Genomic DNA, 14,567 nt, shown 5'->3' on the forward strand with positions numbered 1-14,567 from the left:
ATAAAACCGGGAACGCGTGCTGAATACTGGCGACATCTTCTGACAAATGGTTATCATTACAGGGACATGTGCAAACGCTGAAAATGGGTCTCGTTTACAGAGTTGCTTAAAAAATTGATGTGCGAAAACGTCGCGGAATGGAGTGAAAAAAAAAATTGTTTTATGTTTTAATTTCAATTAATAAAAAAAAAACCAAAATGTACTGTAAAATTATATAGAAACATACTTATATGCAGATTGCACATGTCCCCATATGAAGGGTAGAGAAAACAAACAAAATACAAAACATAAGCCAGAAACGTACAGGAACACATGCTGGCCATGCAAACAACGGTTCTCTGTTGGTTTAGTGGGTATGAAACAGAGAGATGGATATGGAAGGACCGTCCTCCCATTTGATGCACAGGTCCAGATGACACCACCAAGTCAGCTGACGTCCCCCACCGCAATGTTTGATCATGTGGTTCTCAAGCCAAATATCTTGTTGTGTATAATGTGCAAATTAGAAAGTAACAAAAGGTTCATTTGCAAAAATCTGTATACAAAATTGGGTCAGATATATTTTTCTACATTTGGTGTCGTATTCTGTTGTTGGATTAGCTTACAATTTATTTATGATTTCTCACTAACAATGAAGTGTGATTGTTTGTGCGCGTGCTTGCGCGCGTGCGTAAGGCTATCCTTTTTTAGTCAGGCAGCGTTTCGGTCGCTCGCACAGGGGTCCTCTTAGCCGTTAGCTCAGTAGCATCCAGCACGGTTGGCCGGTGTGAGTCCGAGCATCTCTGCTGAAAAAATCCGTCTGAAAGTAGAATACTGCCCACAACGTCTTAGAAGCTGTCAGTCGACATCTGTTTGAAGACCAAGAGTATAAAGGTAAGGCTTTGACGTGGCTACCAAAGACAGCCTCAAAGCTGTTTGTGCCTTAATCGTCTTTTGTCATCTTTACGACATCGTCTTTGTCCAAGAGTGGACGTTAAAGAGCACCGGGCTCGCGCACACCGCCGAATGCTCGTCTCGCCCGTGGTTCGACAGGAACTGACATCCGGTCAATTCGGGCTGTGAACCATCATTGCTCTTCGCGCCGCTAACAATAAGACGCGGTATTAATAATGCGAGTATCGTCTTCTGTTTTGGCGTGAAACGATCCCGTGTCGGGAGCAGAGGCGCTGCTTCGACGGACGTTCAGGCCAGATAAACTTGAACATCTAACGCCGGTGGTGCTGCTGGACTGGTCAGTTATATAAGCTCATGTCCGCCACTATCAGGAGGTTGAAGAACCGTTCCCAAACGGTATTTGTCGTTCTAAGCCTTTTCCTATGTGTTGACATATATGATTATTTACTCGCCTGTGCCTGGCTTTCATTATATTTATTGTATTTCAGTGAACCTGATACCAATGAGCCTATGGGAGGTAGGGTTTATAGAACTAGAACAATGAGGAATTTCTTCCAACAACACAGTGGCAGAACTTGGTGTAAAGATAGCTGTCACTTTGTTGAAACTGATTTATTTTAGGGGGGGAAACGGGAAAGTAGAGCTCTGTCATCCACCTGGTATCTGGAGTAGAGCAGCAGGATGCCCAATTAAGTACATTAAAATACATAAGTATAACTGACCACTATCCCACTTGACAGATGAGACACGTTTATGCTGTGTAATGGCCCGTATAATCAGCCATTCTATTAATTCATGCCTGTGTGAGAGGGGTTGGAGGACCAGATGGACCATTCTGTCATGGGGAAGATGAGCCCAACCACTCAAGTCCAAGAATCAAGCAAAAGCCACTGTGTTGTATTTCTGACTGACAGAAATTGGGCAAATTTACCATGCCACATTTATTTATGACATTTATGGGGCTGTTTCAGTCTCTCATTGATTCTGTTTATGTAATAGTTTCCTATGAAAGCATGACTTCATTGGTGCGCAGCCTTTCCTTTTTTTCTTGGTCATTCAAGGATATTTCTGAACGTGAATAGGTCATTTTGATGGATAAGGTGGGTCTAATTTTAATACTCAGAAATGAATGATTACAAATGGTCGGTGTTTAACGATGACTTGTGGACTAAATATGAAGCTCAAGCTCTGGAACAACAAACTATTTGCACCACATGTTGAGCTATTTGAACATCAAGTTTCAAAGCAGCACTATACAACTGTTTACTATTCACCACACCACGATCAATGCTGACATGTTGACTCATTAAGATGGTTGTGACGAATCTACTTGGTTGTTATTTGACACATTACTAATGTTTATGACAATTTACATACAGTTTTCCATTTTGTAATAAATATTTATAACACTATAAATCACACCAGTTTGTGGCTTCATCATTCTGCACACAAATTGGCTTAGCTAGTTTGTGCCGAGTGGACTATTAAGATAGTCATTAGTTGCAGCACCATTTAGATAAACTGTTGTGCACTTGGATTAAAATGTAAATTCAAAAACGGTGGGCAGGAGATAAAAATACAAGAGTGATATTTTTACTGTTTTTAATGATAAGTAAAGCCGCTTTTTGGCTGGGGGAAAAACCTCTGTCAGCATATGTGTGGTTGATAAATGTAAGTCTTTGAAGTATAAACAATGCGGCTCATTTGTTTGCGTTGCATAATATTCCAGGCAAAAGACCGATTGGATTGCCAATTGACTTGTGGTTCTCGTGTGTGCAACTTTTGCACATGATGACTTTCCCATGTAGCACATAATTTTCTTAAAATATTGCTATTTATTTACGTTTTTGTTATTTTAAAATAGCACAATTATTTTGTGTCTGCCAATGATATTATTATATTACAGTGACATTGATTTGTATCTCTCTATTCGCTTAATTTTTAGTTGCTCGACTGTATTTACATTTAAACGTCAGCAGTCGACCCACCAAGGTAAGCATTTTGATGAGAAAAGACAAAAATGCTTTATTAATCAATTTGTGAGATTTGCTTTGCAAGGCACATTTGATGGTGGTGACCTGTTGTTGTGTGGTGTATCTTCGCTGCAATTCTCCTTCCCAATTGTGTTTTAGTATTATAAGGGCAGTACCTTTTTTGAGAGTCATTGTCTCTGGGAGTTGCAATTCTATTCACCAAAAGTGGGGATATATTCTTTGGGGTTAATCTCTCTCACTTCCTCCTTTGTCTTCCGTCGCAGATGCCTTCGGCGATGGTTGGCAACAACGCTGCTCAGTCTGCGAGTCCAGATCTGGGGAACGGAAGTCAGTCAGAGGCCATGAAGCAGTTCCTCGGTGTCGTCGATAAGAAGGTTCGCAACATGGAGAAGAAAAAGGTACATGTTGTTCGAACACCAACAACAGAGAGCAAGGAAAAAAACGCTGTTTTCATTCCCAAATAGAGTAACCTCAGAGACGTGACATGATATGATCAACTGTCGATGTCCTGCTGTATATGGCGCCAGAGTGCTACTGCTGCACCACCTTGATTTAAAGTAGTTTTTTTCATCCATTTTTTACTTCCACAGTCTAAACTGGATGACTATCAGGCAAAGAAGGACAAGGGAGACAACCTGAACCAGGATCAGCTGGCAAGTCCTCTTCTGCTCCATTTCTCTTGGTGATCCAAGTAAAAGAAAGTTTGCCGTGATGCACTCAGACGTTTTGCAGACACGACTTTGCTTTACTGTGTCCTGGTATTTGACTTCTCTGTTTATTTCAGGAGGCCTTATCGAAGTACCAAGAGATCTTGAACAACCTGGAGTTCGCTCGGGAATTGCAGAAGAGCTTCCTTGCTCTGGGCCAAGAGGTTGGAGTCTCAGCTGGATCATTTGACATCTCATGTTTAATGTGTCAATTCAAAACCCAGTTGAGATAACACGTACAGATTGTGTGTTATTTTGTCCCCTCAAAAAGCCTCCTCTCAATCAGACTGACACAATGTTTACGAACCCAACCATGCACACTCTTGCTTTTGCAGATCCAGAAGGCAGTGAAGAAGTCGGCACGGAGAGAACTGCTGCAACGGGAGGAGCAGGAGCAGCAGCGACTGAAGACCGTGCTGGAGCTGCAGTTCATACTGGACCAGTTGGGAGACGACAACGTCAGGCAGGACCTAAAGCAGCCGGGTGCTTATGGCTCCCCGCTGCTCACGGAGGCTGAGCTGACATCGCTGGATGAGTTTTACAAGCTCGTGGGACCTGAGAGAAACTACGACTTCAGGTATCAATGGCTTCCTCAGGTCTCTCTTCTCCCATTCTCTGTTTCCTCCTTTCTGGGTTGGTCCATGACGGCTGCTGTATTTTCAGAAGGCACCTTGGTTCTTGTTTGTCTTATCGATGGGTAATTCACAGGTTGACCAACCAATATGAAGAAGCATCGCTGCACCTGTGGGAACTGCTGGAGGGCAAAGACAAGGCTGTAGCAGGAACCTCATGTAAGATGTTGACTAGCGGTCATGTACGTGGTGTTGGGTTAACGCTTATTGACCTCTGACCCACTTATGCTGTGTTTCAGACAAAGCACTGAAGGACATTTTAGACAAGGTGCTACTGAGCGAGTACTTCGACCAGCCTCAGACGCATCAGAATGGCACCTGTGAAGAGGAGAAAGCACAGGAGAAGGACACTGTGGTGACTGAGCCTGCTCCGGAGGAGAAGCCGTCAGAACCTGGTCAGTCTGGTATCTTCGTGTGAGGGGGTAGGGATGGGCGATAAGTTATCGTACACGATATACCGCCAAACACAATCTCCACGATGACAATTCACGCTAAATTCGCTAAACAAGCAACTCATTCACTGCATTGGACCGGCACACGTGAACATGACGAGACCGCGCTCTCCAGCTCTGCGCGTTTGGCAGCCAACACCAGCGTGGTACAGTTGTGGAGTGTGTGGTGGATGGTTCACGAGCGTAGTTTCAAACTTATTTTTAATCCAGGGAACCTTTTGATAATGACACCGGTCCACTCTGAGTCTCTGGATAGGTGTTAGTTTTATTAGATGAAAGTGATGCTGATAGGTTTTCCTTCGTTCATATCAAACACATGCACGTCTCCCGCTGCGCTGGCGCCTCGGCGAAACACCGTGGTGAAAATAGTTGGATACTGGACGGACCTCCGCTCCAGTATTGGCAGCAGCGTCCTCTTCTGTGTCCCAGATTAGGGTTCACTGATCGCAGACACACTCTCACAGGCAGTGCTAATGCTACGACCCCGGCATCAGTTAGGGACCATCAACAAATTCTAAAGCGCTCACAAGTATTAGTGAAATCTTCAATAAGGCAATGGAAAGCAATCATTTTAGGAGAGAGAATTGTGAAAAGGTTTTTCATCACACAAGACAAAGGACTGACAGTTTGTATAATGATTTGGAGAATAGAATATGACTAAATGATCATTTATTCACAGTGTTTCTAGTATTTCTTCAATAGCATCTAGGAAATGTGTCCAGACTGGTCCATAGTTAAAGTCAACTGTTAAGAGACATGAGACACAGCAGACAGATGGCTCAATTTAACCCCAAAATAAAACTGGCAGAGCAGTCTGTCAGACACCAGCGGCTTCTACCAGAGACGTAAAACACTGAATTCTCATCTCATCTCTACACTTAGTTAACTATTATATTTAAACATAAACAAATATTGATGTTGGAGACAAACTTCACTAATAAGTTTAATCACAAAACGGTTTCACGAGAGACTTGGTGTCCAACACATGGAATTGAATGGAAATGTATTTATCGTGATAACTTTAATTATCGCCGAAATTACAACATTTATCGCAATAACTTTTCTCCATATCGCCCATCCCTAGTGGGGGAATTAGGAATGTCACTTCTGTGACAAGGAAAAGAATCAGTTGACGGATTTTCCTCAGACCTGAAGACATGAACTGATAATGGTTGGCGGATGGACTAATTTTAAAAACCTGCACCCTCCTCTTAACTCCCATGACCCTAAAACTTGTGGTGCCTGTGTCCTCCAGAAGGAGCCGCCACTGAAACCTTTGCAGAGTCAATAAAAGTAGAAACCACAGAGGTGAGCGTGAATGCATGATTTCACCGGTCAGTTCTGTCTGCTGAGCTCATTCTATTTTTTTTTCTTTCCCTAGTTTGTAAACACACAGTTCATTCCTGAAACCACTTACAGCAGCACAGACAAGGAGCAGGTGGAGGAGTGGTCAGTGGAAGCGCAGGTGTGGAGTCTACCGCAGCTTTGAGATCAGCTCTGCTGCGTTGCCACTTTCTCATCCCTGTGTGTGTGTGTAGTTGGTGAGCTCCCTCCAGCACGCACCCCCCGCCCGCTTGGCCCCAGAACCCCCGGCTCCCGTCAACCACGTCGCTCCTGTGCCGTTGACCGACCCCGTCATCCGGAAACAGGTGGTTCAAGACCTCATGGCTCAAATGCAGGGCACATACAACTTCATGCAGGTGAGCAGTGAAGTGATGTTGACTCGATCTCCATTCAGATCACGTGATGACCTTCAGCTACGACTCTGGAGAATTAGGGAAACTATTATGCTCTGTGCATGTTTTCCTTCAGGACTCGATGTTGGAGTTTGACGGTCAGGCTCTGGACCCAGCTATTGTCTCTGCCCAACCCATGAAGCCGGTGCAGCCCGTGGACCTGCAGCAGATGACCTCCCGTGAGTTGCAGAGCGTCTCTCTGTCACTGATGCTCATGCTGTGGTCCATCTCACCAGCTTGCTGATCTTCCACAGCACATTCAGAGTCCAGACTCCCTCAGATGAGCTCAGTGGCCGGACCCCAGGAGTCGTCTCAAGTAGGTTCCACTGGCAACCAAAGCTGCGGGGTGAAAGTGGACGTCTCATGTTTCCTCCTGTCCTGCTCTTGCTTCCTCTGTGACCCCCTCAGGGCTCCCTGTCTCTGTCCTCTGATCAGTCCTCTGCCCCCTGCTCCCTCTCCTCTGCTTATCCGCCCGCCTCCAAACCCGCCCACATCGGAGGCATCAATGTCAACGCAGCTCCTTTCCAGTCAGTGCAAGCGGTAATGCTTTGTATCAATGTGGCCACTGAGAAACCTTTCTCCCCTCCCCCCCCACTGATTTTCCTTCCTTTCTTATTCTATATTCTCATGTTGGATTTTAGTGTGTGTGAGACAGCTGTGCTGTTGTTCTTATTGGTGTCCATTTTCTGATCAATGAGCAACTTAAAACATTTGCTGAGAAGCACCGTGTTTTGGGAGGAGTAGTGGCTTGTCCAGTTCCTCTTCATCATTCAGTAAAGTCGAATGAAGAAAAGGATTTGATGATTTGTCCAATGCCCTTGGTGTGTTTTCCAAGCAAGGAAGAGGTGCTCATGTGCCCCTAAAATATTCATGGCTTGATGCTCCTGCAGACTAAATTCAGTTCTGCTGGTCTTCACGTGATGCGGGACTTTTCACAAAGCATTGTTCTCAGAAAAAAACCGACTGAAACTCATCCATTTTCTCCAGGTATTCAACCTGAGCGCCTCAGTGCCACCTGCCGGCGACGGGCAAGAAGACACCCTGAAGGCACCGAGCCAGTTCCCCGGCAGCTATGGGCAGAGCTTTGGTCACGCAGAGCCGTCAGCAGACCAGTCTGACCTGCCACAGGAAACACTACAGTCAGGTAGACACCCGTGTTGTTGGGATGGATTTTATGCATTTTACGGTTTGATGTTTTTTCTCACGCTTTTTGCCCCTCATATTCATATGCTGAAATGTATATTCTAACTACATTGTCAAAGAACTACCCAATAGTTGCCTTGCTTCATACAGCTATGAATAGCTTGTAAAATAACTACCGCTTAAAAAGGTCACTCCAGGTCACCATGTTGTTCACCCTCCTTCTGCTCCAGTGGTTGCCGGCTTCCAGTCCCAGTCCCAGGCCATGCCGACACCAGGGGGGCATGAAGAGTCCGCCGCTGGTGCCGGGTTTGGCCAGTCAGGTCAGTCGTTCTACAACAGCCGCGCGGCGCCCAGGGCCGGGCCCAGAGGGAGTCGGGGAGTAATGAACGGCTACAGGGGATCCTCCAACGGTTTCAGAGGTGAAGACTAAATCCTGTCGTCGGTCACCAAACCGCAAAGCTCTGACACACGCTGACTTCCTTCTGCTTCAGGAGGATACGAAGGTTATCGACCACCCTTCGCCAACACCCCCAGCACCGGTTACGCTCAGAGCCAGTTCAACACGCCACGGGACTTCTCTAATGCCACCTACCAGCGGGTACGAGGCCAAGCGCTTCCTTGAGACGGGGGCGAAATGTTTTGGTTAACCTGTTGTTGCTGTTCTCCCCAGGAGGGCTACCAGCAAGGATACAAGCGTGGAAGCAGCCAAGGACCACGAGGGCTGTCTCGAGGGAACGTTCAAGCCATGCGATCTTAAAGGCGGCCGGGTCACACCACATCAAACATTCAGGATTTTTGAATGTTCACCAAGTTCACTTTTATAACGCTTTCTTTCTCATCGTCTTTTTTTTTAACTCCTGTTCTACTCGTCGGTCGACCTCTCGAGGTCCTTCCATATCCTCTTAATGTTTTAACACAAAATGCTGTACTCCACAACATGTAGGACTATGAGCAGGTCTGTGTGCTACAAAACAACAAATAGTTATTCCTGTAAACTTGAAAGATTTCATTAATTTATTTTTTGTACAAAAAAAAATGCAAAAAATACCCGCCACTGTCGATCTGATTCCAGGATTCTTTGTTTCCTTCCTTTCTTCTTCTGCCCTGTACTGTTGGCCACTTTGACCCCGGATGCTCCAATTTTCATAGACATTCAATGTTTTTTTTTTTTTTTTACCCCCGTCACCTCCTGCCTCATAACCTCTTTGTATGCCGATGTAATTGGTCAAGACTGTTTCAATAAAGTTGTGATCTATTAAGCCGTTCCATCCATTCTTCTGAACAGTGGAGGTGATTTGCATGTACTCACAGAACTGGAGTTACCTCCAGGTAACTAGAATTTGTATTTCATACATGCTCCGCCTTCTAACGGACTTTGCTATTGGTTTATAAGCCAAGCGAAGGCCTTAGGGACGAAGCCCACTGGTGAGTCTTTGTGGTTTGGTCTGGCAAGTAGCTGCTTTGCCTGTGCTTTTCTTGGGTCCCACATTGGGCACCTCTCCAGTTGGTGCTGACATGAACTCAAGCTCAGTTTCTAGTCCTTTTACCGCCATCACCTCTTGATGCTGCCCTATTCTATCATCTTCCCATCATTTTTTTCCAGAAGTCGCCAAAGCAGCAGTGATTGGTTTATAGCAACAAATTTATTAAATTAAGAGGAGATTCAAAACATGTTATTTTTTTTATGTACAATAGAATATCCAGCTTTTTGTTTTGAGCGTAACAAATCCAACATGTCAAAATTCAACTAGTAAAATGTCAATTTTGCACGACTTTTTAAAACTTAACTGCAACTTTTTAAATCCACTGAAAAATGAACGGACAGAACAGATGCGATCCCTGGGATACAACAGAAAATGGGGCAGACTTTTCAGTATCCTCAATTGATGCTCATGATCACTGTGTTACGCAGACTGTAAACCTACCTTTGTAAAAGGTTATGAAAGCAATGCCTGAACAGAAACAGCTTCAGCGCCAGGAGTGACTCCTCCGTGAATCCACAGGGTGGCGCCAAAAGGCCTTTTGGTCATCGACAGACAAAGAAAGCAGGAGTAGTTTTAAAATTATTTTTTGTCATGGTTTCAAATTATAACACCGGGATTGTTCATTTTGTCCGACTCCCAAAGAGTCCTGCAGAGCCCTGGGTTGGCTCGTGAAAGCGGGCCGGGCGCCCTGGAGAGACTGGTCCTCGGGGACTTTTGAAACAGTCTGAGGGTCCTTGAAGTGTTTTCTAAAGCACATTATTCTGCAGGACCTCTTGCCCTTGCTGCACAAACTGGTGTGTCTGCTGGGGAAGGTCCTGCTTCTGCTGTTGATGGTGCTCCTGCAGCTGCTCTTGAGGGGCCTGGTCTGGAGGCTGGTGATGTTCTGCTGGCAGCGCCGCTGGGTCCTGATGCAACTCATGTGCTTGTGACTCTGGAACTGCGTTTCCTTCCACTGCGAAAAAAAAAGCAGACATTTTTTACCGTCAAGCCACAGTAACACCAAACAAATCAACGTCAAAATAAGACCCACCGTGAACCTCGGGAACATCTTTCTGGAATTTTAGTTTTTCCATGTGCTCAACCGCCTGCGGAACGGAAGGACATTTCTTAGTCAAGTTTTGACTGGTGGTACCAGAATCCGCTAGTTCAGATCAAGGCTGTGCCTCATTCAGAGTCTCGAAAGGGTCTTGAAAAAAAAAAAAAAAAGCTGAGCCAAAAGGCAAAGTGTTCTTAAAAGAAGATACACCCGGGAGGTGATCGCCCCGCATGCATGACAGCACAGCCTCAGAGTGGTGTTCACCTGCTGCAGCTCGATCTTCTGGGCGTTCAGCTGCTCCTGCTGTCTCTCCAGCTCCTCTCTCTGCTTCTGGAGGTCAACAGTCTTCTGGTTAAGATCCTCTTCTTGCTGAGCGAGGTGCTCCTCAAACTCCCTCATCTCCTCATCGGTGTACAGCTGGTTCTGCTCGAGTGTCTGAAGAGCAGCAGAAGATGGTCATCAGGGAAGGAAGGTGTGTGACCTTTACAATGTGCAGGGTCTTTATCCTTTGAGGCTGCCAGGTGGGAAAAAAGTGACAGCTCCCAGCTCCTTTTTTTAACTGCTGACATTTACTTTACCCTGGTCATGTGTTTTTTTTAAGTGATTTTTATTTTGAGTGTTTTATGAACAGGTTTGTTTATCCCACACTTTATCAGCCGCCAAATTCCTTCCAAAGGCCTGGGTGATAAAACGACAACGATAATTATCACAAAATAATTCCAGCCTTTTGTCAAATGAACAAAGACATCCTCAAAAATAACCACCGTGGGAAAAAAATCAACGTGAAAAAATGTTCCAAAGTATTAAAAAAAAATAAAAATTCCACATTAGAGAAACACTCAAAAAAGGAGAAAAAAAGGTTACAACAAATTAAAAATCAAACAGGGGAGAGTAAGAGGGTTCAAATCAGTGAAAAATAAATTACCAGGAAAAAGAAGAAAAAAAAAAAAAAATCACTGGAGGAACATAAAGTTACCAGAAACTAAAATCACCGGGAAAAAAAAATATTGGGGGAAATTAAAAGTCACCAGGAAAAAAAAGAAATCCACAGGAAAGAAAAGGAAAAAAAATCACTGTGGTAAAAAGTCACGAAATAAATTAATGAATAAACATGGGTGGTATCAAGTCACAAAAAATATGGGAAAAGAAAATCATTAACATCAATGTTTGGAGTACTTAGACACTCGTAACAATAACTGAGTTCTACTAACAAAGAGCTCTTTTTCCCGCATGATGCTTTTCAGACCTTTTAAAAACAGATATTTTCTTTTACTATATTCTTACTCTCTTAGACTTCTTATCTGACACAACTGTGCCTTCGACTGACACAGTGCCACATTATACACATGACGCAGAAATGTGTAACGCTTTCACTGAAAATGGTGTATAAAAAAAAAAGTGAAAATGCCTTTAGAAGCCTTTGAAGAATGGCTGCACCGATCCATTGGCCGGCTGATTTAATGGCGCCGATATGGCCATTTACAGTAATGACATCATGATGATCGGTGGATCAGATGACAAATATGAGACCTTTTTTAAAAATTAATTATTCATTTTTATTTTTTTTTATGTGATGAGAAATGTTACTCTTTACAATTTAGCATCATGATGTAAAAGTGACAAAACAAAGCAGGCATTTCTCTGGAGGAGGAAAAAAATAAGGAAAAAAACAATCTGCAAAAATTGTTATTGGCCTGTTATGACTTTCGGAAAAAAAAAAGGCATTCGGTATCTGCCAAAAAAATGGCCATCGGTGCACCTCTACTTTCAAGACCAGTGAACGCACCCTGATCCACAGAGAGGGCAAATGAAGAGCTCAGTTTTGTGGCTCACCTCCCAACTGTCAGGCTCCAGGAACTCCTTTTTCTTAGTGGCAACCAGGAACTCGTCCAGAGACACCAGTCTGTCGTGGTTCGTATCCACCTGCAGACAGAAGGAGGCAGTTGAGGGCCACAAACCAACATCCTCAAAAGACAAAACAGTAGGTGGGTACTAAATAAATCTCATGACTTCAGAGATGCTTTGGCAGTTTTCCATGTCTTCATGTGCAGATCACCTCGTTCATGACATGCTCCCTCATGCGCAGCCGCTCTTCCTCCATCTCCACCATATCGTCCTCCTCGTTGGTGGGGTCGTAGATCTTCTCAAGCTGACACAGAAACAAGTGGAAAACGATGAGGCTGTAAACATCTCCTGAAGATACGAGCAGTACCTCTTTGGTGAAGAGCGACTCCAGTTCCTGCTCGTCAAAGAAGCCGTCGCCGTTACTGTCTGCATGAGAGAAAACACCACAATAGTGACACTGGATTCACCGAAGAGACAGCCAGGCAGTCGAGGTCTCACCGTGGAGGTTGAAGAAGGTTTTGGGATCAAAATCCTCGGGGTCCAAGCCGTCGGTTTCCTCCCACACCTCCTTCAGTTGGTTCTGACTGCCCTGCGACGCATCACCAGCACTGTTGACACATCACCTCCGGACGAGACGCATCGGCTGAAGTCTCCTCTAGAGACTCTGACTCACCGGGTGGTTGACTTTGGGGTGATCGGCGTGTTTCTTCCTCATCTCCTCGTAGTGCTCCTCCTCCTTTTTACGCTCGGCTTCGTCCAGGGACTTGAGGTGGACCCTTCTGTCGTGCTCTTTCATCATCTCATACTTTTTGAACTCCTCGTGTCGCTCTTTGTCGAAGTTCTCCAGGTCATTTGTGGCCTTGAAGCACAGACAAAACCAGTGTTACAAACAAACGCATTGTCAACCAGAGACATTTGACCATGTTGGTAGGAAATAAGGAGCTAAACCAGTAGTGGTGAGACAATAGAGCCGAATAACTCACAGTGAACAAATCAAAACCACACACACTTCCTGTAGCTCTTACAGAGGAAAAGACGTCAGCCACAACTCTCATCTAATGACTACATTTCAAGATCACACGAGACAGATGGACGTTTACCGATTTTATCAGTCGATCCAGGTCCTCTACCTCAAATGTGTGCGGGTTCATGTGATTCAGATACTCAAACTGTTTGAGCAGAGCCTGGTGGTCCACTGCAATATCTGTCAGTGAGAGGAAACAGGAGCGGTTTTTCAGACAAGAACATGGAGGATGTTGGCTTAAGGTGTGTATCAGATATTCAAAATTAGCTTGTGCATATTCATGAGAGCGAGAGAGCACCAGCTGCTCGGCTTCATCCGTTTGCTTTGTGAGTTAGTGTGTGTGTGTGTTACAAGCATAGCAACAACTGTTTCTGTCAAGTACAGGAATCGTACTTGTGAGACACGCTCTGTATGTTGCAACACACTGATATATTTGGAGCGAAACACACCGTTTCCTCCTTCGATGTCTTGCTTGGCTTTTATCAACGTGCGTAGTCGATTCACTTCCTGCCTCTTCAGCTCGTCCAGCTTTGTCCTGACGTGGTGACTCACAAAGTCCAGCTCCTTCGCCAGCTTCCCTTGCTACGATCAACAGAAGAAAATCAGCCCAGTTGTGATGGACAGCGAGTTGGAAAAGTCTCGTCCCACGCCAGACCACTTGCCTTGATGTCCTCCATGTCAGTGTTGTGGAGCTTTTCTCGAAAATGCTGATCTTTTTCTAGAAAGTCAATGACTTCCCTGAGGTAGCGGTCGTAGTGCAGGCCAGTGTCCTGACAACAACATCGAATTTAGATTCACTTCAGACTCAACGTCTCTGTGATTGATCTTTGTGTTTGCGCTTTCAACTCTGTGTACATTCACTTCACAAGCAAATACTTTAGATACACAGCTGCGGGCTGAAACCACGGCAACCTTCCGTGTACGCTCACATCAAAGCGTTAACATTTCAAAAAGTGCAAATAAAACCATTCTTTTGATTGACTCGCAGTGCCTCAACACACTGAAAGCTCAGTCAGACTGAATGTGAACATCTTATCGCTGCTCATCATGGTGATCAGGAATGGCCTGAGGTCTCACCACACTGGCTGGAGGCTCGACGGCGATCTTCTCCGGCGGCTTGATCTTGGTCTTGTCCATACTGATGGGAACTGACTCCACACTGACCAGCAGCACCAGGCTGGTGACCAGGGCCTGATTCCACCGCATCTACCGGGAGACACAGCGTTACACCACTTGTGTACACACTTCATTTCCAAGCGTCACGACTTATATTCAGGGACCCATTGTCTGTGGTTGATCCATAACGATGACGCGTCCTGCCACTGCGGAACGGTTGGACATTATTAGCCTGTCCAATAACGATCACACGGAGGTTCTGCGGTTAGCTTTAGCTGATGCGCTCGGTTCAGGACAGCCGATCATGAACGGTAAAGGGTAACGGACATGACATGAGACACGCTGGAGGCAGTCTTTTCTCATAGATTAGCTTGTTTACTCACTTTATTTCCGACGAAGAGCCTCATCTGAAGCAGCTGGGTTGGAGTCGACAGTAAAGCCGCTCGCTACTGAGCAGGCGACGACAGTACGATCTCCAAGCTCATTGGTCAGATCAGATGCCAG

The 14,567-nt window shown here is 45.1% G+C and overlaps 2 protein-coding genes across 2 annotated transcripts; one reads left to right on the forward strand and one right to left on the reverse strand.

The window, feature by feature from the left end:
• Positions 1 to 965: 965 nt before the first annotated feature.
• On the forward strand, positions 966 to 8,808 carry caprin1a (cell cycle associated protein 1a). Its single transcript, XM_053865690.1, has 18 exons — positions 966 to 1,290; positions 1,383 to 1,411; positions 2,840 to 2,886; positions 3,152 to 3,286; positions 3,479 to 3,541; positions 3,673 to 3,759; positions 3,931 to 4,172; positions 4,304 to 4,386; positions 4,467 to 4,622; positions 5,935 to 5,987; positions 6,061 to 6,144; positions 6,218 to 6,379; positions 6,492 to 6,594; positions 6,670 to 6,731; positions 7,403 to 7,559; positions 7,789 to 7,977; positions 8,050 to 8,156; positions 8,229 to 8,808. Exons 2-18 carry the CDS (start codon positions 1,405 to 1,407, stop codon positions 8,313 to 8,315), a joined length of 1,824 nt encoding a protein of 607 aa, XP_053721665.1. The 5' UTR covers positions 966 to 1,290; positions 1,383 to 1,404; the 3' UTR covers positions 8,316 to 8,808.
• An 802-nt stretch (positions 8,809 to 9,610) lies between these two features.
• nucb2a (nucleobindin 2a) lies at positions 9,611 to 14,567 on the reverse strand. The gene is made up of 13 exons (XM_053865691.1): positions 14,447 to 14,567; positions 14,025 to 14,153; positions 13,610 to 13,717; positions 13,397 to 13,529; positions 13,024 to 13,127; positions 12,597 to 12,782; positions 12,422 to 12,512; positions 12,291 to 12,349; positions 12,135 to 12,227; positions 11,912 to 12,001; positions 10,343 to 10,513; positions 10,073 to 10,127; positions 9,611 to 9,994 (listed from the first exon to the last, which is right to left on the reverse strand). The coding sequence occupies exons 1-13, from the start codon at positions 14,468 to 14,470 to the stop codon at positions 9,789 to 9,791; spliced, it is 1,449 nt and encodes a 482-aa protein (XP_053721666.1). The 5' UTR covers positions 14,471 to 14,567; the 3' UTR covers positions 9,611 to 9,788.

Source organism: Synchiropus splendidus, chromosome 5 (assembly GCF_027744825.2).
Source record: "Synchiropus splendidus isolate RoL2022-P1 chromosome 5, RoL_Sspl_1.0, whole genome shotgun sequence".
NCBI classification, from domain to species: domain Eukaryota; kingdom Metazoa; phylum Chordata; class Actinopteri; order Syngnathiformes; family Callionymidae; genus Synchiropus; species Synchiropus splendidus.

Coding starts and splice junctions, on each gene's coding strand:
- caprin1a (XM_053865690.1), top strand. Junction 4,173..4,303: donor GAGAGAAACTACGACTTCAG/GTATCAATGGCT, acceptor GGTAATTCACAG/GTTGACCAACCAATATGAAG. Junction 6,732..7,402: donor GACCCCAGGAGTCGTCTCAA/GTAGGTTCCACT, acceptor CATTTTCTCCAG/GTATTCAACCTGAGCGCCTC.
- nucb2a (XM_053865691.1), bottom strand. CDS start 14,470: ATGAGGCTCTTCGTCGGAAATAAA. Junction 12,228..12,290: donor AGTCGCTCTTCACCAAAGAG/GTACTGCTCGTA, acceptor TTTCTGTGTCAG/CTTGAGAAGATCTACGACCC. Junction 9,995..10,072: donor AGATGTTCCCGAGGTTCACG/GTGGGTCTTATT, acceptor TTTTTTTCGCAG/TGGAAGGAAACGCAGTTCCA.